The sequence below is a fragment of the Anopheles gambiae genome, chromosome X (genome assembly GCF_943734735.2).
Source record: "Anopheles gambiae chromosome X, idAnoGambNW_F1_1, whole genome shotgun sequence".
Lineage (NCBI taxonomy): Eukaryota > Metazoa > Arthropoda > Insecta > Diptera > Culicidae > Anopheles > Anopheles gambiae.
The window spans coordinates 14,946,585-14,967,668 of NC_064600.1; the positions used below are offsets into that span (position 1 = coordinate 14,946,585).

General features: G+C 47.2%; 4 protein-coding genes across 8 annotated transcripts in view; 1 reads left to right on the forward strand and 3 right to left on the reverse strand.

Annotated features, from left to right (window-relative positions):
- Nucleotides 1-877: 877 nt before the first annotated feature.
- On the reverse strand, nt 878-2,810 carry LOC1272397 (DNA damage-regulated autophagy modulator protein 1). Its single transcript, XM_311347.6, has 4 exons — nt 2,670-2,810; nt 2,477-2,598; nt 1,686-2,206; nt 878-1,578 (listed from the first exon to the last, which is right to left on the reverse strand). The coding sequence occupies exons 1-4, from the start codon at nt 2,732-2,734 to the stop codon at nt 1,501-1,503; spliced, it is 786 nt and encodes a 261-aa protein (XP_311347.5). The 5' UTR covers nt 2,735-2,810; the 3' UTR covers nt 878-1,500.
- A 3,485-nt stretch (nt 2,811-6,295) lies between these two features.
- On the reverse strand, nt 6,296-10,721 carry LOC11176093 (putative mediator of RNA polymerase II transcription subunit 26). Of its 2 annotated transcripts, none has more exons than XM_003437057.2 (5): nt 9,920-10,721; nt 8,130-8,254; nt 7,821-8,042; nt 7,649-7,747; nt 6,296-7,558 (listed from the first exon to the last, which is right to left on the reverse strand). In XM_003437057.2, exons 1-5 carry the CDS (start codon nt 9,975-9,977, stop codon nt 7,316-7,318), a joined length of 747 nt encoding a protein of 248 aa, XP_003437105.1. In that variant the 5' UTR covers nt 9,978-10,721; the 3' UTR covers nt 6,296-7,315. The 2 variants fall into 2 exon arrangements, with proteins under 2 accessions (XP_003437105.1, XP_061498606.1); XM_061642622.1 differs by having other exon boundaries at nt 8,121-8,254; nt 9,920-10,487.
- Nucleotides 10,722-11,737: 1,016 nt separating this feature from the next.
- On the forward strand, nt 11,738-12,987 carry LOC1272398 (26S proteasome non-ATPase regulatory subunit 10). The gene is made up of 2 exons (XM_311348.6): nt 11,738-12,044; nt 12,103-12,987. The coding sequence occupies exons 1-2, from the start codon at nt 11,940-11,942 to the stop codon at nt 12,685-12,687; spliced, it is 690 nt and encodes a 229-aa protein (XP_311348.5). The 5' UTR covers nt 11,738-11,939; the 3' UTR covers nt 12,688-12,987.
- A 1,740-nt stretch (nt 12,988-14,727) lies between these two features.
- LOC1272399 (leucine-rich repeat serine/threonine-protein kinase 1) overlaps nt 14,728-21,084 on the reverse strand; it is a 30,419-nt gene continuing 24,062 nt past the window's right edge. For all 4 annotated transcript variants that reach the window (XM_061642696.1, XM_061642685.1, XM_311349.6 and 1 more), the window contains 2 exons: nt 20,346-21,013; nt 14,728-16,988 (listed from right to left, as the gene is read on the reverse strand). In XM_061642696.1, coding sequence (XP_061498680.1) covers nt 15,224-16,988; nt 20,346-21,013 — 2,433 coding nt within the window. In that variant the 3' untranslated portion in view covers nt 14,728-15,223. The remainder of the gene's footprint in view (nt 16,989-20,345; nt 21,014-21,084) is intronic.

Genomic DNA, 21,084 nt, shown 5'->3' on the forward strand with positions numbered 1-21,084 from the left:
CCGGAGCCGACTCCGATTCTTGAGTCGATTCCGATCCTGGAGCCGACTACGATTCCCGTTTTGAATTCCGAAGCCGATTCCAATTTCGAAACCGATTCCGAGTCTGGAGCCGATTCCAATTCTGGATTCGGAATCGATAGTTCCGATGCCGAGCTCCCACATCTAAGTTATTGCACCTAAATCCCAACCGCATTGAATCTTCTCGGTACTTGCAAGTCATCAAACTGTTCAAGATTATCAGCACCTGTATCCGCTTGAATTCAACACTGACCAAGTAGCCAAGATGCCAGAGCGAAAGGAATTCCCGAAATATGCCACCAAAATGTGATTTCCAGCCTTTGTCCGAACTGACTCGATGGACCGATGCAGGATATTTTGAATGTTTTAATGATGCAAAACTTACCCTCAATGACGTGCCAGATGTCATCACACATGCTTAACGCTCAACATTCGTTCAGTTTACTGCCAGGTACAAGACACGTCAGCTTGCATCTTATCGCTGTCGGTAACAGCGAAACAGAATCCACATTGCCCAAACTCAGCATGGCGATTTTGAACATCAATATGATCTGCGTCGCCAGAAGAGCAAGCCACTATCGATTCATGTGTAGTTGATTATGTTTTTTTTTTATTTCATCACTAGCGAATTATTACGAGCATTGGTATTTGTTCTCCATTCTGCTATAACACAGCTCATTGTTGTTTCTTCCTTACCCTACCGATCTTGCTCCAACGCTTCTGTACCAGACTTCATTTTCAACAAATAACTGCATGCTTCACTCGCTTAAAGATGCTCGATCCTAACTGCTGAGCATTCGAGAGCTAAGTGGGATAAGGGAGGTGGTGCTAAGAGACTAAGAGAAATAAAACAACCAAATTGCCTTTTTGTTCAAACCTAATATTACTCCTCGCCACACTAAATCCCCAACATGGTGGCCTTCTTCTTGTAAATATTAAATAAAAGTGTGCATGTAACAACACTAACTTCCTTCCTATAATATCGCTAAATGGGATTGCTAGGGTGCAGGGTGACCACTATCGGTCGCAGGGGGAAGTGGAAAACCGGAACACGACGTACGATCAAATGTAGCTCTGCCGCAGGCTGTCACTAAAGTAAAGGGTAAGGGAGTGCAGTGCTTCCATCAGGGCGACGAGCATCAGCGATAGTGTCAGCGAGCCAAGCTTGCCCGCCGCGACGGGCGGATGGTTCGCAACACTGCACCCGGCCGACGGTGCGCGCTGGGACCGGGGCGTGCCCCTTGCCACCGGGGAGCGCTTTTGGCCGCCGGCGAACCGAACCGGCTCGGAGCAGCGCCGGCAAAGCAGTTTGAGATCAGTATCGCTGAAGGATCGCACCGGACGGTGTTTTTGGTTGCTACTAGCACCATCCCCGTCCTCACCCCCGCCCCCATCGTCGTCAGCGGGTGCGCCCGGTCGGCTAAGGCTGTGCGTTGATGCTCGCAGGCTGGTGCGCTCGTTGCCATCGTGCCGCGATTCAAATCACGAGATAACGGCTACGGGCGCATCGTTGATGACCGGTTCGTACGTTCGCGACGAGTCAATTTCCAGCAGAATAAGCTATAATTGATAATGAGAGCAGAATAACAACAGCAAAACACATAAACAACATTACTCATCGTTACACATGGGATGTACGGCTAAAGCTAAGAAATGTTCGTCTTTACCGGCGGATGATCCAGCTGCATCGTGCGGAACTCGTCCGTGAACGTGAGCACGTAGAAGCAGAAGGCGGTCGCGACGATCCACTCCGAGATCGAGCTGGCCACGTGATACTCCCAGCCCCCGTCCGACGGGTACCACTTGCGGGGGTCCGTCCCGCGGAACAGAATGTGCGAGATGACGCCCGTCACCGCGACGATCATGAAGAACACGGTGCACACCACCGACAGGGCCATGCGCAGGTTCGCCTTCTGCATCGTGCCCATGTACGGCTGGATGTAGTACGAGATGTACGACTGTATCCAGAAGTACACCGTGCCGAGCCCGAAGCTCAGGAACGCGCCGACGTAGTGGACGATCCGCACGTTCGTCTCCTGGAAGTTGCCGACGATGCTAATGCCGAGACAGCTGCCGATACCGATCCAGAAGCCGATGCCGCTGCACCGGCCCAGCGCCTGCCGGACGTCACTGTGCCGGAACGACAGCTCCTGTATCTGCCGGTAGCGCACGTAGATTGTGATGCCAACTAAAAGGGTTTTAACAGAGTTTAGCAAAAACTGCTGAATCATCGAGCTACAATTACTTTTGTACTATGGAATTTAGGGTTTATGACCTGATCGTTGCAGAATACATGAATGTATCAATTTATGAACATTTATTAAATAATTAATTTATGGATGTAGATCTTACTGTAATTTTCCAACATACTTGAGTCATTGGTCGTATGATTCATCTCCAATAGATTGGCAAACGAACTAAAAAAACCCTCATAAATTAGATTTACGCCTCTACTTACGCAGCACACAGCCGATGTTGATGAACTGCCCAAACACGCAGCTTTCGGGTGAGTAGGTGGCCGCATCGCTGATGTACGGTACCGTCGGCACCACATGCCCTTGCAGTACTGCGGCAATGTACCTGAAACGGTGAAAGCCCAAGGCGATTTAGCAGGCGGAAAGGGCATTCGAGCAGAGATACGCAATACTAACGTGCCGATGAAGGTGAAATTGAACAGCAAAAACACGGAGATTGGAAGTAGGTAAAGGTTCGACATGGTTGCAGCTCCCTCCGCTCGATACGCTTCACCAGAGTGGGCAGGAGAGATGGTTGTCCGTATTTACCGGGGTACCGCAACAAAACTGGACGTTTTTTGCTTTTGCTCTTGAACGGGGAAAACACACACAAAACGCAGCTTCACTCTATCCCTTGCCCGAGTTCTGTCATCGGGGCAAGAGTGTTAGGTGCTAGTGCTGTAGCTGACTCATGCCAAACGGTGCAGCCTCGGTGATACCTCGAGCCGAACCACGCGCTTAGTTGCACATCGTGTGGGTGGGCAGGGATTCACCGTACGCGTTGCTTGTGTTGTGTCGATTGCGATGCGAATTGTAATTGTGCAATTGCACTACGGGGAAAAAAACGGCTCCTAAACACGAACGAAAACGTACCAGAACTAATCGCGGCGCACCGCTTGCCTTACTGTTCCGAGCGCTTGTTCTCTTGTTGCTGCGTTTTTGTTTTGATGTAACGCAACTATGCGCTGCCCGGGGTTGTCGTCTCGCTCGCTCGCCCGTACGGCCGTTTGACGTTTGCCGTGCGCACACGGTACACAACTGACAGCTGGCAGTGGTGCGTTGCTATTGCGTTTCTACGATGCACGGTTTATACATGGGTAAGTGAGGGAAAGTACGGTGAGTGGAGGGTGGAGGGGTTTCGTATTTTGTACGTGAACAATGCACCCAAACTATCATAGATGCGAGTGGTTTGTTCCTAGTAAGGAAAATTTTTTCGTCCTTCTAATGCAGATCTCGTGTCACAGTCGTCAATATCATGCCGAGCTTAACAACATGCCTTAATAACACAAGCAGGGCTTAAAAGCAAAATAAAAGCTTGTATTATAAATCCTGAGTGTTGTCAAAGGATTTTAATGAATTAAATTCTCAAGTGCTCCTACAATCCACATGGCACATCAAGAATCATAACCATTACCAGATGTGAAACTTATCTTGAATCTATACGATTCCTGCAACGGATCCTCAAGAAAAACCGATGTAGATGTAATGGAACATATCCGAACTAGAGTTGTGCCTCTCTTGGAACCAGAATTGTACGATTCATTCAATTCATCCTAAAGAACGAACGACCTACGTTCATCTAAGCAACGTTCATCGATTCTATATAAATCATAATGTACTGAGTTTTTCATGAAAATAACCTACTATCCGTCCAAATAAACAACGTCCTAGAAAGCCAGATCGTTCATCTCATCCAATACAAGTATGAACGTGAACCGTATGACCAGATCGTTCACAAAAAGAACGTCCAACCCGTCGAAATTAACATTGTCCTGGTCTTACAAATAATTTTCAAGATGTAGTAAAGTAATTATATTCTTCTTGTGAAATGAAACCAATTATCATATTTTCATAAATGCAATAAACGAATAAATCGCGATTCACGTTCAGTTCATCTAAAAGAAAAACCTAGTATGTTCACGTTCATGAAAATGGACCGAAATGCCCAAGCCTATTCCCAACCCCATACCGGTCCTGAAACTGAAATTCAGCCATACCGGCGAACTCGTTCGTTCCTGGGAACGTTCGCCGCGACGCTCATTTTCACTCATTTCATAGCCTTCTAGATCAAAAATAAGAAAACCGAATAGATTTTGTACTGGTCAACCTAGAGGTACAACCCTGTCCACTCATGAGCGACGAATGTTTCTCGTCGAACGAGTTCGCCGGTACGGCTGATTGATCCAATATCGGCCCTGAGACGGGTCATTAATCCATACCGGTCTAGGGACTGTTTTTTATCTCCAATACTGTAAATCATTTCTCTGTCTGCTACTGACCCAAAGTCATACCCCTAGAATTTATCCTAAATCCATACCTATCCTGAAAATGATTCTGAACCTATTCTGGTTCTGAAGTCCTTGTCGAAAGTGGCTCGAAAAACATTCGTCGCTCATGAGTGGACAGGGTTTTACCAGTGGATTGGGCAGTATAAAATCTAGACCATTTTTTTATTTGTTGTGTCTGGAAGGCTATGAAAGGAATGAAAATGAGCGTCACGGCAAACGTTCCTGGGAACGAATGAGTTCACCGGTAAGGCTTATCGAATCATTCTCGGCAGCATTGTTTTTCCTATGCACTTTAGACATTCCGGTATTAAGGGATGTAGAACTAAAGCAGAAATTCATAGGCCGCGGGGCCATGGGGATTCTCAGCGCTCATTTTCTCAAGCACTCATGAATGCTTTTGAGAAATCCTCGTTCTCAGCGTTTGTCGAATCGGAACAAAATCAGTTTTGAGAATCTTTGAGAATCTTTGAGAAAGTTAACGAGGCAGCGATCGGCTATCTGAAATATGAGCAATTGTGCTATTTGTTTTCCGGTAATCACTTTGGAAAATGTATTCAATGTTTATAATTGAAAAAAATTTAAAAAAAATATGCGATCAAAAACATATTTCCTATTTAAAGCTACAACTAAAGCTTGATTGGCAATATCAGTTTCTCAGAGTGAGAAAAACTGACGACGGCCACGGGCTCGCGTCTGAGAACAAGTTTTGAGTGCTTGAGAAACTTAAATGAGTGCTTGAGAGCGTTTTCTCAGCTTGAGAAAGCCCCGTGGCCCCGCGGCCATAGGCATAAAAATCCAAGTAGACAGGCAATACCAAACTAACGCACGTTACCCCGTACTAAATTTTGTTTGTAAATGTACAAAAATTAAAATATATTATTGTCTCTGACTGATCCTCCAGACTGAAATATCAGCAGCACCTCCACTTTTAGGGCATAAAGCCGTCACTTGAAAGAGTCGAACGATAACAACTGCTAGAGGAGCTTTCTCTGTTGGATAAAATTTTACTTTAACTGAACTGGACCCAACCCTCGACCTGAACCTGAGCTTTTAAAGATAAAAACCACTGCAGCCAGCGGTGGATTTAACGGTAGACGAACTAGGCGGTCGCCTGGGGCCTCGTCGATTTAGGAGCCCCGTAGATCGATAGTCTATAGCAGGGGTCTCCAAACTACGGCCCGCGGGCCGCATGCGGCCCTCAATAGCCTTTAATGCGGCCCGCGATGACTGGGCGAAGGTTAAATTAAATAGCTTTCTTTTCTGACTAACCAATCAAAATTTATATTTTTAATTCTGGGAGACGAAAATCAAGATTCAATAAATGAAAGCTCCAGAAATTTTATGTATTTTGCTAGTATTTTCTTATTAAAACAAGATTTGAACTTCCACCCATTCTAAAGGTAGCGTCAAAATGGTCCTCAACATAGTTGATTGTGAAGCAATGCGGCCCGCGAACTGAAAAGTTTGGAGACCCCTGGTCTATAGTATGCAGTATGTATAAAAGTTGACAGAATACTAAGTACTAAGGCCCCCGAAGCAGGGACGTTGGGGCCCCAAGACTCGCGAATCATTTAGCCAATCGATTCAACATATTGAGATGATACCCATATTATCGGAACGCTTACGTGGACGGTATTTGAGAATTTGCATATCATTGTATTAGATTATCAAATAATGCGACCTATTCGAAGTTCCTGCTTGTCTCAAAGTAAGCTCCGACCATGAAATATTTTAGTGCCATGAAATCATCTCCTATTTGCCGTATAGAATATTCTTTCTTCCTTTATTCAGTATGAAAACAAGTTCGCAATAACATGATAAACAAGGTAATGATACAAAGTGAGCGGAGAAAACAGAAGCAAACGAAAGAGAATATCTTTCCTCAACCCCTAAGATCGTTATCAACCTTCTTAACATCACCTTCTCAACAGAGTATTCGTTGGCTTGGAGGAAACCAAAAGAAAGCCCTTCATTATGATCTCCCTCTATCTCTCCATGTCCCTACCGCGTAATATCTCCCTCGCTCTGCTTCCGTTATCCCCGCTGCCGTAAAAGATTGATCATAACCAGCTAAGCGTTCTTCACCTCAAGATCCGACGTCTCTGCGCAGTGATTTTGCATTAAATGCATCGTACGGTTTAATTATATCGGTGCCACATCGCTATTATATTACTTGGAGCACGAAACAATAACGCTTAGTCATACGAGGGATACGTATAATATACTTTTGTGTTGTTGCTAACGTTAACTACAGCGATTAACATGGGAATATTAACTTTGCGTCCTGCTAACGACGATAAGGATTAAAAAGGAAGCGTGTACCAAACTTCTTTCTATTAACTAATCTATGCTAGCTGCAATATAAACAACAAAACCCTGGTAAACCGGTGGCCAGCAGACCGCGGACCACGTACCACAAATTCCCAAACTTCCGAAAAACCACAGATTGCCTGTCGGGGGGATTTGACCTACACGGCTGTACCGAATCAGTACAACGAAATATAAGAACTAATAGTTTGTTGATTTTTTTTCAATTCCAAAAAGCGTAAACTCTGGGCCACCTGGTTGATGCCTGGTGGAGTGAAGTCCACCAGCATTCGCCAGCAAAAGCTAAGCATCCTACCAAGCGCATGCAAATGTTCAAAACGGGACGAGAGCAAGGCTCACGCGGGCTCCTCACGAGGTCGTGTTGGACGTGGCCCTCGGCAGCTTGATGTACTTCCCGTGCGGACACTGGTGGCGATCGGGCTTAACGCTTTCGGAATTGACCCGCTGCTATTTGGTGGCGATGCAGTTCTTCGCGATCGGCGGCAGCGAGGTGGTACCGTGCCCACCTCCCGCCACCGGCACCGTGTGATGGTGGTGATGGTGGTGATGGTGGCCGTGCGGCTGCTGCTGCTGCTGGTGATGGTGGTGCTGCTGGTGCTGTTGCTGCTGCTGCTGCTGCTGCATGCACTTGTTGTGGCGGCAGATCTCCTTCCGCAGCTCCGCCAGTTTCTTTTCCATCTCCTTCTTACGCTGAAACGGATTTGTTTGATCATGAATCACGATATTCAGATAATGAAACTTATGCTAGACTACAGCATCAACAAAAACTGGACCACTTACCGCTACTTCGTGCTCGAGCTTATCCTGCACGATGTGAATCTTCTTCCGCAGGTCCATGATCCCTCGCACCAGATGATCGGCGGTGCTTTTCATGTTTGCCTTGAAGAGATGACAGGTCGTTACGATAACGTTCGGTTCTAGCTAGCGCACACCCATATACCCAGTACCTTACCATGATTTTCAGCTTCTCGGGCGAATGGGGCAGACAGCTCGGCGCATCACCCTTTAGTGGGCAGTTCTCGGGTAGACGGGCTAAACAGGGGCGACGCCGGCGACATCCCTCCAGGTGCCAGGTGACATGCTCGATCTGATGCTGCAGCTTTGCCTTTTCCCGGCAGAGCGCTTCACCCTTCGCCTGCAGCTCTGCCAGCTGTTTCTTGCGCGCCTCATCAAACTGTAACCGAGAGAGAATAGACCTTTCATTAAAACACTTTCTAGGTGGAGCAGACGCGCGGTAGGCTCGTACACGTACACTACATACCTTCGCTCGACGGAGTGCTTCCTCCTCCTGCATCTCCTTGAACTTGAGCGCTAGATTCTTGTAGTTGGACTCGATTTCGTGACGCTCTTTCAGCACATTGTTAATTGCCTGCAGAACATTAATTTCTGGTGGAAATACAAAGCAACAAGATTGACTTGTGTTAAGAACCATTCTGAGAGTCAATATTATGCGAATGGAAAACTCCTGAACATTGAAAGTGCCTTGGGTAGTTAGAAACACACATGCTAAAGGTCAGAATTTCCTGACCCATCGCCTTTATGTTCAAATTTCTCCTTCCGATTTTCCTTCCTTTAAGTCTTACGTAAAGTTTTGTTATCTCAATCCATCTAGCCAGGTAGGCATAAAGTTGCTGTAGATTGTATTCTAGGTGAATTGCCAGAGTTCAAAACAATACTGGCGGCAAAAGTTTATTCATCAATATCTTCTATTCCTTTTTATGTTCAACCATTGGATTCTTCGCTCTTTTTGGCATCTAGCAAAAATTGGACAAACAAATTCATTACTGTCCTCAAGACCTAAAATTCCTGCCATCTTCTGGAATGTTTAAGTTAATCGTGCCATAGATGCCATGGATAGGTTGTCATTGACCTATAGCAATCGCGATGTTAGTAACCCAGTTCGATGACATCGTTGTCCTAGTTCTTCTATCTATTCTCGGTTTTAGACTCGCACCTACCACTCCACAGTCCTCGCCGATGCTATTTTCGGCAACCATTCAACCCGCCCCAATACAACAGGGCTCTGTCTCATATTCACAAAGAGTGTCTTGTCATGGTTCCCTTTTCTTGGACTTTCTTTTCATTTTTTGCTGCTTATTCTTACCATACTTTTTTTTCGCTTGAGGGGGGGGGGGGGGCGCGTATGATACAGAATATCGTGGGCAACAACCAAACAACCCCAACCTTTAGCACTTCCTCCGCCTGCTCCTCCTGTATTGGCTAAACTATGTTGCCCAAATGCCGCGGTGACCTCCTAACCTTATTATTCACCCCATGCCTTACGGGTATACCTTTTTTATTCAATAATTACATCTCTTTAATTCCATTACCTTTTGGCCCATCTTTATTTTTGTGACAACATCACCACGCTTTCATTGCGTTGAAGACAAATTGATAATGCGTACAAAGTAAGCGCCCTGATTTTAAATTTCGACGAAAGCTCTAGCAAAAGCATGCTGACGAGCCTCGGAGTTGTACTTTAAAAAGAGAAACCCCCATCTACCTCACCCAGGACCTTTCGCTGGCGGAAGGCAACGTAAATGCAAAGGATTTCCCACACAGTCCCATCACGCACGCGACCTGCCGTCGTAACGGAATATTTGTTTGAAATTGTTTCTTCCGTCTGCGAATTGCTTTCTAGCCCGCAACCATAGCTGACCCGATTTTTTGCAGCTTTGGGGTATACTCCGGCCACACACACCAGATCTCCCTCTCTGGCTGTTTGTTAGATCAATGACAAAAGGCAATAGCTTAAGCGGAACCAAACTTCTGGTTGTATATCCTACAGAAGAACGAGGTTTTTTTAGACCCGTCTACCACAAAGAGCTTACTGCGACAATGTGCAGGCAATGTCTCAGGTTCGCGGAGATATGTGCTGGAGGTGCTGGGGCAGTGTACAAACAAACAGGGGAGCCAGCCAGGGTGAGCGTAATTGGACAATTTGCGCATCACCTGGAGGGACACATTGACTTTTGTACTTAAGAGTTCCTTGTCGATTTGACCTCTTACTAGCCTAAGAAAGGGGATATTGAAAAACAAAAACAGACTTACTTTCTTCATTTTTGCTAATGCGTTCCTTGATTTCATCCAGATTGGCAGGTGATAGCATGTCGCGGACTCACTTATTCGGGCTTTGCTCTGGACCTGTGGTCTAGTGTTACTGAACGCTCTCGTCTGATGAGCATACAATAAATCTACCAACCAAAAACGAACGGAACACGTAGTTTAGCAGGCACCGGGTTGATTGATGATCACCAGCATCTCTACTTCCATGTTGAAACCTTTGAGTTTTGCTTCAGTTTGAGGCTGTAGTTTGTCTTTTGCTGGAGACTGGTAGAATGAATTCCTCTAGAAATCGTCGTTATAGCACAGCAAACGCACGCACGGGCAATAATCTACACGAGCACTCCAGAGCAGTACACGGTACTGAGACCTGATTCTCCTGACACCGCAGGCCTGAATCGGAACACTAAAGCAGAACAATATGCGCCAATCGTCGAACCAGCACTGACACAGAGCATCGAGCTCGCGGACCGCCAGAACGTGAATGGTGCAGCATAGGCCTAACGCTTTTCACTGGCTTCGAGGGATCTAGTGGGTAGGACGACTAAGGAAGGGAAGATTGTTTACATCCGTTGCCGGGAAAGCCCACCCAACGTTTTTTCTTGCCACAATGGTGCCTGCAGACAAGCAGGCTGGTTCGGGTTTTTTTTTTTCATTTTCCACCACGCGAGCAGCTAGATCTCGTTTTCTTTCGGATCCAGAAACCGAATGCAATGCTGTTTATAGAATTGATTGCAGGAGTGGCTAAATTCTGGATCTTTATGTGTAAAGCTATCTTTTTTTTATATGTCACTGAACAATAAGTCACTGAAAGCCAAGCTCATTTCACTAGTACCCACAGGCCTTGACCGACAGCGGTTGTTGTGCCAAAGAAGAAGAAGAAGAAAGATTCCCTATAGACTAACATTCACTGGAACTTATGCTTCCAATTATAAAAAATAGCGATAAGAAGGAGATTATGAGAACCTTAACACAATGAATAGCGAATGTCTCATTAAATATTGAATTAAACTCCAATCTTGATTCCCCCTTGAAACAAGTTCCATCTTCTTAACAAAGGAACTTGTAACTTCTAAAAACTACTTTGAAACAACTTCAAATATCTGGGGGTTTTCCTATGTCTCTTTTCATAATATTTCAATGTTGATTAAATAATTGTCTGTATTTAATCACTTTTTAGTTCCTGTTTGCAACTTGATAAAACATTGTTGAAATTACCACTAAAAGCCGTAGTCGTAGATCATCTCTCAAGGTTTGGGGCCATTGACCAATTTCAAGAAATTCCAGAACTTCATACAAGATTTTCACGATTTGACGATCATAGGAACGGCCCGAATTGTCTGATGATTTAAGCACTCCATAACTGCCTGTTGATCTAATGGCAAAAGCGCTAGTCCCTACAAGGACCATCTCCGAATATTATCCAAGTCATACGGTTACAGGAACAAAAAAGCGATAGAATAAGTAACATTTACATGTTTGATGTGGTCGTGGACGTGGATATTTGTTACTACTTATTCAAAGGTCATCCATATTCATAACAAATATGGAAAAGCTCTAGCCCAATTCCAGCCGCAGCTTCTAGGAACTGAGCGAAACAACATCAAAACAAATTTCCAACACACATACCAGGGCTTAGGAAAGGCGCTAAAGGAAGTGTTAGCTTATGCCCAAAATATTTTATAATGTTCGGATAATAAAATTAACGGCGTCTAGCAAATAAGAGTTTTGTACAACATGCTCATCCGCTCAAAATGTGCACGTGCGTTCATTGTTTTGTACCCTTCGCCCTTCCGATGACAACACACACACACACATAGCGCCGCGATGACAGTTCTGGCTGTCATTCGTGCACCGAGGACAAAAACAAAACTCATCGCACTCGTCGATGGTGGTTGCATACCCAACGAGCAACACAGGCAAATACCCGTCTCATCGTAGCTGGAGTCGTAACTGAAGCTGAAATCCTCACAACTCCAGCCCAACCAACAAACCAAATACGCACAGCATGAGCAGCAAGAGCACGTTTTTCTACGAGCTGGCCCGGAAGTCGGAGAACGAAATACAGGCGACGCTGATGCGCTGCCCGAGCCACATTACCGAGCGGGACGAGGTAAGCTTCACGCAGCGTTTTCCGGCTTATGCTACCTTCTGCCCTTTTTTTATTTCAGAGCGAACGGCTGCTCATCCACTGGGCGGCACTCGTCGGCCAGGAGCGGCTCGTCGAGTCCATCCTCGAGCGGCACCCGGACCAGCTGAACGCGGAGGACGATGCCGGGCTGACGCCGCTAATACTGGCCACGCTCGGTCGCCATCCGGCCATCGTCACCATGCTGACGTTTCGCGGCGCCAACGTGCACCAGCGCAGCAGGCGGGGCCATTCGGCGCTGCAGTACGCCTGCTCGAAGAACCAGCCCGCCATCGCCCGGCACCTGGTGCAGCTCGGCGCGAACGTGGACGTGGTGGACTACCTGAACGAGACGCCGCTGCACCGGGCCACTGCCATCGGGTCGACCGAGCTGATCGGGCTGCTGATCGAGGCGGGCGCCAGCCCGAACATACCGAACAGCGAGGGCAACACGCCCCTGCACATGGCCTGCGAGGAGGACAAGCAGGAGTGTGCGCTCGAGCTGGTGCGGGGCGGCGCCAACCTGGAGCTGCAGAACCGGTACGAAAAGACGCCGCTCGACCTGGCGTCCCGCTCGCTGCGCCAGGTGCTGTCCGCGTCGGTCGCAAGCAGGCGCCAGGCGGGTTAGAGTAAGGGGTCAGATGGGCGGTGTTAGATTTAAGAGCGTTACGTTACGAGCTGGCAAGTGCCCGTGTACCGCACGCGCACCCTATTATGTCTGTGTGTGTGTTTTTTTTTAAATACTCCACGAGCGAGGATTGCGAGGTCATTTGTTGCTGTCAGCGAGTAGAAGCAGCATCTGAGCATCATCCAAACAGTGAATTAAAATTACTACTTGAACTTAAACACGTTTAGAAATTAAAATAAAAACTCACCCACGCGTGTACTGTAGGCTTGGGTAATTCGGTTCATTTCCATAAACGTGAACGTACTAGTTCTTTCAATTATATGAACTGAACGTCGCGAATCGCGATTCATTCGTTCATTTCAGTTTATCAAAAAAAATTGGTTTAATGCATGCAAAATGGTTTAATTTTGCAAGAGAAATTACTCTATTACATTTTTGGCAGACCATCTTTAATTCGACGTGTAGGACGTTCTTTTCGTGAACGATCTGGTCATACGGTTCACGTTCATATTTGTATTGGATGAGATGAACGACCTCGCGTACTAGGACGTTCTGCTATTCGACGGGTAGGATTACGATTCACGTTCATATTTGTATGGGAGAAAATGAACGACCTGGCTTTGTATGACGTTCTTTATTTCGATGGATAGGTCGTTCATTTCGTGAACGTCCTGGACATACGGTTCACAGGGTGGCCACTCGAATCAGAATTTTTAAATTTCCGTTTTTTTTTTTTGCTTTTGAATGAATGAAACTTTTTTAGTTTACGCCTCGTGTGACGGGCATTGCGGCAAAGATGGACGCTCATAAATACTCATAAATACTGGATAAAAGTTATTAGTGAATTATTCAACCATATAATGTCTAATCTGATGGAGTGACAACACATTTGAGAACCATTTTTGGCATGATTTTTATCAAACTTGTACAACCAAATTTTCAATCTTGAGCTCGTTTGTGGATCTAATTTGACTACTACGGATCTTTAGCTATTTAAATGTGCGTGCATTCTTTATATTTTCGGAAGTTTTATATGAGCAAACAACTGATGAAAAAACGACAATAAAAGCTCTAAAAATGTTACTTTTTGCTGGTTTAGTATCATGACACTAACGGGTAAAGGCTTCACCCCGTGACAAAGACATTTTGCATCTGGTATCAATTGTTGATTAACAGATGCCATCACACACCTTTAAAAAAAGGGTAACCGGAAGTCATGGACCAACCAGCCACTGGAGAAAGCATAAAAATCTGTGAAGAACAGAATTCTGGTGAAACAGCAGCCATGCATTATGCTGCCACTCGCACGACGCTGATGATGCACCTCACGAATAGATACAGGAGATTTCAGGGGGTTTCTTAATTTTGGGACATTTGCTTGATTGTGTTTTACGGCAAGTGTACTTTATGTGATAATAAAACAAAGGAGCAACGATCGGACTGCACAAGCGACACCACCTCAACCATCAGTGCCAGTGTGGGAACCCAGTCACCCGGGCGGAATGAAGGTAGAGGCCCCAAAGCAAAATGCAAAATGCCAATGTACAGGCGATGTGTGAGTGGGTAACCTTAATTCGACACGACCGCAACAATATATATTCGAACAATACACAAAACATCCCGTTAATTTAAAATGCACTTGGTACGATGGTAAACAATGGTCGTAATTTTTTTTTATAATTTCCCGTTTTTTTTTTTTTGAGAATTTCCTGGTTTTTCCCGGAAAAATAAAATTCCCGGTTATTTCCCGGTTTTCCCGGTTGAGTGGCCACACTAGGTTCACGTTCTGATCTGTATGGGGGAAATGAACGACCTGGCGTACCAAGACGTTCTTTATTTCGACGGGTAGGACGTTATTTTCATGAAAAACTCAGTACATTATGATTTATAAAGAATCGATGAATGTTGCTTAGATGAACGTCGGTCGTTCGTTCTTTAGGATGAATTGAACGAATCGTACAGTTCCGGTTTTTGAGGCACAACTCTAGTGTACTGTCAACGGTCATCGGGTTTTCAAAATTGCGCACTCGAAACACAGTGTTGACCGTGTTAAAATATATATTGTTTTATTTTACCTATACACTTCCACGCTCTGTGTCTCTCCCTGGCTCTCACGCGTTCCACCCGCGATCGTAATGTTAAATTTAAATAAGCTAGTTATTTGCAATAATATCCATAACTCAGGTTCGTTCGGCCACCCGCCTCGAGACTGTCACAGACTGACCAACTTCTCTCTCCGGGAAGATCGAGGAAGCAAAAGGCGGGGGTGGACGGTGCCGTAAGTATTACAATAAAAGATAAACGGGGGATTTTCGATACCCGGCTCGACGGTAAAGCGAACGAGAAAGGGGGGGGGGGTTGTTTACGAAGCTAATTTAATCGCCCAAATCGTGCTGCCGCCTTAACTTAATTGTTCTTTTCTGTTTGTTTGCCTTTTTTGTTGTTGCTGTTGTCCCTCCAAAAAGCAGCAGTGCGAAAAGTCATTTAAAACCGAAATTAAATCACAGACACAATTAATGCACACCCGGACCGCGCCTTAGATCGGTGCCCAGTGTTCCGCCGACCAGATGAGCGCGTGCATGTGGTTGGAGCGGTCCCGCAGCAGCGCCTCCTTCAGCCGCTTGTCCTGGGCGGTCGGTGTGGTGGCGGCCAGACCGTGCCGCCCGGCACTGGCCGTGCTCGGCCCGACCGTCACGTCCGTGTAGCGCTCGATCAGCGACCGGTAGCCGCGCCCGATCGTCACGATCAGCGGCGTGGTGCAGGCACCGCCCGACTCGTCCCCGGCCGTCACCGGCACGACCGGCACGATGCACCGCACGTCCTCCTCGTACGGCCGGAAGACGGTGGTCGGCCGGAGGCTGCCCCGCTCGACCACGATGATGCAGCCCCAGGTCGTGCCGACGTACAGCTCGTTGCCGAGCACGGCCAGCGCACTGATCTGGCACTTGCCCGGGCTGAGCCGCTCGTCGATCGCGATGCTCTTGAGACTTTCCGAGCACGGTACCAGCTTCGAGCAGTCGAGCTTGTTCTCCACCCGCTTGGTCGACGAGCGCCACTGGTAGAGGATGTAGCTCGGCGACAGGTAGGAGTAGACGTAGTCGTCCCCGGACGCGTACAGCAGCGCCACGCTGAGGCCCCGGACGGGCAGCGGCGCCGGGAAGTGGGTCAGATGGTGCTGCCCGGACACGTGCGAGTTGCGCAGCGAAAACACGCTGATTGCGTCGTCCCGCTCGCCGCACCACAGCTCGCACTCGTCCTCGGAGTGCCACAGGGCGGTGACGGAGCAGAGCCGCTCGCCCGACCCGAGCTCGGACAGCACGAAGCTACCCTCGGCCGACACGTACGTGCTCGGGATGAGCTGCGAGTCGAGCAGGAACAGGCGCCCATTTTCCAGCCCGGCCGCCACCCGATGGAACTTCTTCAGGTAGACGAGCGCCACCACCGGCGACGGGGCGGACGGTTCCAGCGCGTACGAGAACAGGTGCACGCAGTCGGCCGCGTTGAACGCGTAGATGTTGCCCTCGGCGTCGCCGATCCAGACGGCCGACTCGACCGCGCAGGCCGTCGTCAGCTTGATCGTCTTCAGCAGGTGTGGCGTGGTCGGTTGCGAACCGGACGCTTGCGTTGGCCCGTTGCCCGGTGTACCGCCCGCCTGTCCGCCGCTGCTCGTGCCGGTCGTGCCGGCACCACCACCACCCTTGACCTGCGGGCACAGGATGCGATGGTACTGCTGCCAGCCCTTCGCCGACCCGCCCAGGATGTCGATGCGCGAGTTGGAGCAGGGCAGCCACAGCTCGTACCCGGACACGACGCCCGTCTCCTCGCCGTCCGCACTCGCGATCATGCAGGCGATGCCGTCCATCACGCTGCCCCCGTGCGACAGCGAGATCACGTCCAGCAGGTGGGTAAACTCGGGTGCCGTCGCGATCGACACGATCTGGCTGGCGGAGGGCCGCACCTTCGGTTGCTGGTCCCAGCACAGCACCATCAGGTCGAGACAGTAGGACGGGAAGTGCGTCTCGCGGTGCGTCAGCACTGGCCGACCGCCCTCGAGGATGCACTCCTTCACCGCCTCGTGGCCCTCGAACGGTTGCCGCAGCGAAATCAGCTCGTACAGGAACATGCCGAACGAGAAGCAGTCCACCTTCTCCGTGTACTCCTCCTCGCCGTTGTGGCGCATGATTTCCGGCGCCATGAAGCCCTCGGTGCCGCCGAACCCCTTCGAGCCGGACGGCAGCGTGATGCGGCTGATGCCGTAGTCCGCCACCTTGATGTGCACCGCATTCGACGGATGATCGTGACTGTGAGAAAGGGGGGGAGTGAGAAAAATCGTTTAATTTATCGGTTATGTTTTTGTAAATCCGCTTAAACCATGTGGTCGGGAAAATAAAGTGCCCACTACTAACAATTTTTAATTTTTCCCAATTTTTCCCTGTTTTCGTGAAAAATGAGTTTAACGTACTGCTTTATTTTTTAAAACGTCATTCGTGCCAAATCAAACCATGACAAAAATGAGGAGTTTGCTTTGAGAAAACATATTGTTTTCCAAATTGGATCAACATCACTCGGACAAAATAACTTTAAACATTCTAGAGAATTTTTTAACATATATAACACCAAGTTACACTCCTGCCTTGTTTCAGAAATTTAGGATTTTTTTTAATTTTTTTTTAAATTTATCTAGTGTTGCATCTGGTTCTTCTCAATCGTAATTCAGAGCTTTAAATTTGCATGTATTTTTTTGTTACACCAGTTGTATCCACTCTCGCGGTTACAAGCTCTCGATGGCACCAAAATGTAGACTTCGTGGAGGACATTGAAGGTGTTTTATTCGATACGAGCTGTTTTTTTTTTTTAATTTTTTTATTGATTGTCTGTGTTGGCATGTAAGCCTGTAATAACAAGTTTTTAGTTTTCAAGTCCCGTCTTTTTTAAGAAATATCCCATAGAGTTCATTCGGGATGCTAATATAGGTTCCGATTCCGATAATTCCGGAACCGACTCCGAATGGTAGGTCCGCCCAACATTATCCGGAGTCGTTTGGAGTCGTCCGGAATCGCCCGGAGTCGTCCGGAGTCGTCAGGAGTCGGCCGAAGCCGTTGGGAGTCGGAGTCATATGGAGTCGTCCGGAGTCGTTCGGAGTCGTTCGGAGTCATTCTGAGTCATTTGGAGTCGTTCGGAGTCATCCGGAATCGGCCTTCGAAACACAGATTTGTACACGACGTGCAAAATGAAAGATAAAAAAAAAACAAAAGGAAATAAAATACCTGATCTCAAGCACATTGCACCGGACGGCTCCTATTGCCTCCGCCCAACTACGATTCCGATCGACTCCGATCGACTCTGGTTGACTCCGAACGACTCCGATTCCGTGCGGAACTAATGATTCAGATTTTGCCGGAGTCGGAATCGGACTAACAATAGTTAATCCTAAGGAGAAACACCCGCTGGCAATCACATTGCCATTTTATTAATTTACCGTTCGTAAGATGTAGCGTCCTTCAAGCCCCTCGCCCTATCTACAGCAAGTCTAACAAAGCCAATTGGCTTTAACATGATGAAGAACATGCAGATATAGCATACATGTAGATATTAGATTGTTGGAAAACTGATCTTTGGACAGATGAATCCAAATTAGAACTGATGTTCGAATATATCTAGCCGTGATCCAACAAACCATGATGTATGAAGGGTCCAATGTGATGACCAGGGGGAGATTTTCTTTAGTAGGAGTGGAGAGCATGATGAGAGTTATTACTTATATAAGCATCCTGCATGAATTTATCTGTTTTATACGAAAAATACGGAGTAAGAAAATAAATAAATATTCCAACAGGACGACGACTCAAGACATACGCGAAGATTTTGTTTTGCAATCGAATAAAAAAAACTTCTTCAATGGCCTCAATTAGTCCTAATCTTAATCCGATCGAGATTTCGTGGGCGATTTTCGAAGCAAGTGTGGACAAATGGCGTGATAAAGATAAAACAAAATATGTTAAAGCTCTGAAATGCTCGTAGGAAGAACCAGTCCCAAATATTCGCAGATAGAATCAAATAAAATTTGCCAAAGATTCTGAAACTGAAGGTCTGGAATGTCAGAGGAATGCATATAAATTATTGGATTGGTCTTATATTTGCTCAAAGATATATTTTCTTTAGAATGAAATGGGTACTTTATTCTGTCTGAGTGATTTTGATCAATTATGGAAAAAAAAACATTTTTTTCTCAGATCAAGTTTATCGTTTTTGTCATGGTTTGGTACTGCCAGTGCTGCAAACTGCCATTGTCAATGTCATTAAACAATCTGACTAAAACAAAATCCATGTCAGCGTCACGTGCTTAATTGTGATAACTAGAGGTGATACTCAAAACGATTGGTGTGACCAATGCATGCTTCGTGACATTTTTGCGACCAACCCTTGGTTAGTCACTATGTCATGACTTTTTTTACTATTCTGCAAAATGTCACTAACTTTCTTCTTCTTCTTCTTCTTTTTTGGCACAACAACCGTTGTTGGTCAAGGCCTGCCTGTACCACTTGTGGGTTTGGCTTTCAGTGACTTATTTATTACCATATCAGAATAAACTAAGAGGCGAATGCCAACCAGAAGGTCCAAAGCTTCTATAAAACAAAGAAAAAAATATCAGGATAGTCAGTCCTACGTATGTGGGTACGTTTCATTCGGGGCTTGAATCCATGACGGGCATGTTATTAGTTAAGTCGTACGAGTTGATACAGGTATTGGTGGTACAGTCGCCACAAGACCGGCCTCCACTGACATAGTCACTGACAGAGTCATGACAAATTTCGGCTGAAACAAAAAAAATGTAATCGTCATGAGCTCTACTGTGATGATCAGAGGTGAGACTCAAACAATTGTTGTGACATTGTGTGCAACCAACTCTTGACCAATCACTTGGTCGCAACATTTTCTGTCGGTGATCATCACGATACTCATGGGAGATATGCGGTGCGTACGGTACCAAAAAACAAAATGAGCATGCTTTCTTGCTCTGTTTGACCCGACAGACAATTAAACCAGACAGCGAGAAAGCATGCTCATTTTGCTGCTTGGGACCACACGCCAAGTATATTCTAAGAATGACGTGAATATCACCAAGTGACCAAATGAGTGATCAAGAGTTGGGTGCCACCCAAAATGTCATTAGGCATGTGATTCCAATCAACTATTTGAGTCTCACCTCTGATCATCACAGTCGTATCACAGTTGTGTACGTGAGCTGACTTGAACTTCGTTTCAGTCATGAGTTTTGGTGACTGAAAAAGTGGCATTCGGCAGCACTGTTCACAGCGAGAAAAATGATTATGCTTGCGACGGTATTAGCTTGTTAGTCAGAGTATCGCGTTTGACTCAAGCACTCGCATGTCGTTGACATACTTTCATTGAATATCAGCAATGAACATCAAACTACCACGGATATGTTCTATGTTTTCGTTGGTGAATATCTCGTGATGCTCATGACATTTTGCAGCACTGGGTACTGCACATTCATAAGCATGTAGCGAACAATGTTTCAAAAATCAAAGCAGTACGATAACTTCCTTTTTCACGGGGGAAAAAAATGGTAAAATTGTAAGTAGTGGGCACTTTATTCTGCCGACCACTGTCCAAAGCAGACAGGCTGTACTTACGCGTGCGGTTCCGGGAACTCCCACACGAGAATGTTTTCCGCCTTCAGGTCGCGGTAGATGACGCGCCGTCGGTGCAGGTACTCCATCGCTTTGGCGGCCTGCAGCACCAGCGCCTGGAAGCAGTACGGGCCGATGCGGGCGCCGCTGCGCCGGAAGTGGCGCAGCACCGCGTCGAGCGCACCCTTCGGCGCGAGATCGAGCACGAGCGCTAGCGGCTGGGTGCAGACCCCGACCAGCGGCACGATGTGCGGATGGCGCAGGGTGAGCAGCACCGCCAGCTCCTGCCGGGCGGTGCAGTACGCTTTGCAGGCGTGCTGGAGCGGATCGCGCTCCCACTTGCCGAGCGCCGCCTTGTACGCGATGATGGCGCTCTGGCGTGCCCGCGGCCCAGGCGCAACCGGCTGCAGCATCTTCATCGCTATGTTGATCGTGGGCCCGGCGCCAGTGCTGCCCCCGCCGCTCGTTGGGCCAGCACTCGGAGACGACAGAAGCGACGATAGCCGACCGGCAAGGGTGGTGGTAGTGGTGATGCTGCTGCTGCTGCCGGCCAGCCGGGTCGCTTTGCACGTGGCCTTGAACACGAACCCGAACGCACCGCGCCCTAGCAGCGGACCGCGGTTGATATCGCTCGACCGGATCAGATAGTGGTCGGGCAGGTCCATAAAGTTCTAAAAGTAGACGAAGAAAACATAAAAGCTCGTAACTGTTTTGTTTAACACTAGCCCCCGCCTCTCTACCA

Excerpts from the sequence above, each read along its gene's own strand:
- LOC1272397 (XM_311347.6), bottom strand. The coding sequence starts at position 2,734 with ATGTCGAACCTTTACCTACTTCCAATCTCCGTGTTTTTGCTGTTCAAT. Across the intron at positions 2,599-2,669 it reads AATTTCACCTTCATCGGCAC|GTACATTGCCGCAGTACTGC; the intron begins GTTAGTATTGCG and ends TCACCGTTTCAG. Across the intron at positions 2,207-2,476 it reads CAACATCGGCTGTGTGCTGC|TTGGCATCACAATCTACGTG; the intron begins GTAAGTAGAGGC and ends AAACCCTTTTAG.
- LOC11176093 (XM_061642622.1), bottom strand. The coding sequence starts at position 9,977 with ATGCTATCACCTGCCAATCTGGATGAAATCAAGGAACGCATTAGCAAA. Across the intron at positions 8,255-9,919 it reads CATTAGCAAAAATGAAGAAA|AAATTAATGTTCTGCAGGCA; the intron begins GTAAGTCTGTTT and ends TATTTCCACCAG. Across the intron at positions 8,043-8,120 it reads GTCGAGCGAAGGTATGTAGT|TTTGATGAGGCGCGCAAGAA; the intron begins GTACGTGTACGA and ends TCTCGGTTACAG.
- LOC1272398 (XM_311348.6), top strand. The coding sequence starts at position 11,940 with ATGAGCAGCAAGAGCACGTTTTTCTACGAGCTGGCCCGGAAGTCGGAG. Across the intron at positions 12,045-12,102 it reads ACATTACCGAGCGGGACGAG|AGCGAACGGCTGCTCATCCA; the intron begins GTAAGCTTCACG and ends TTTTTATTTCAG.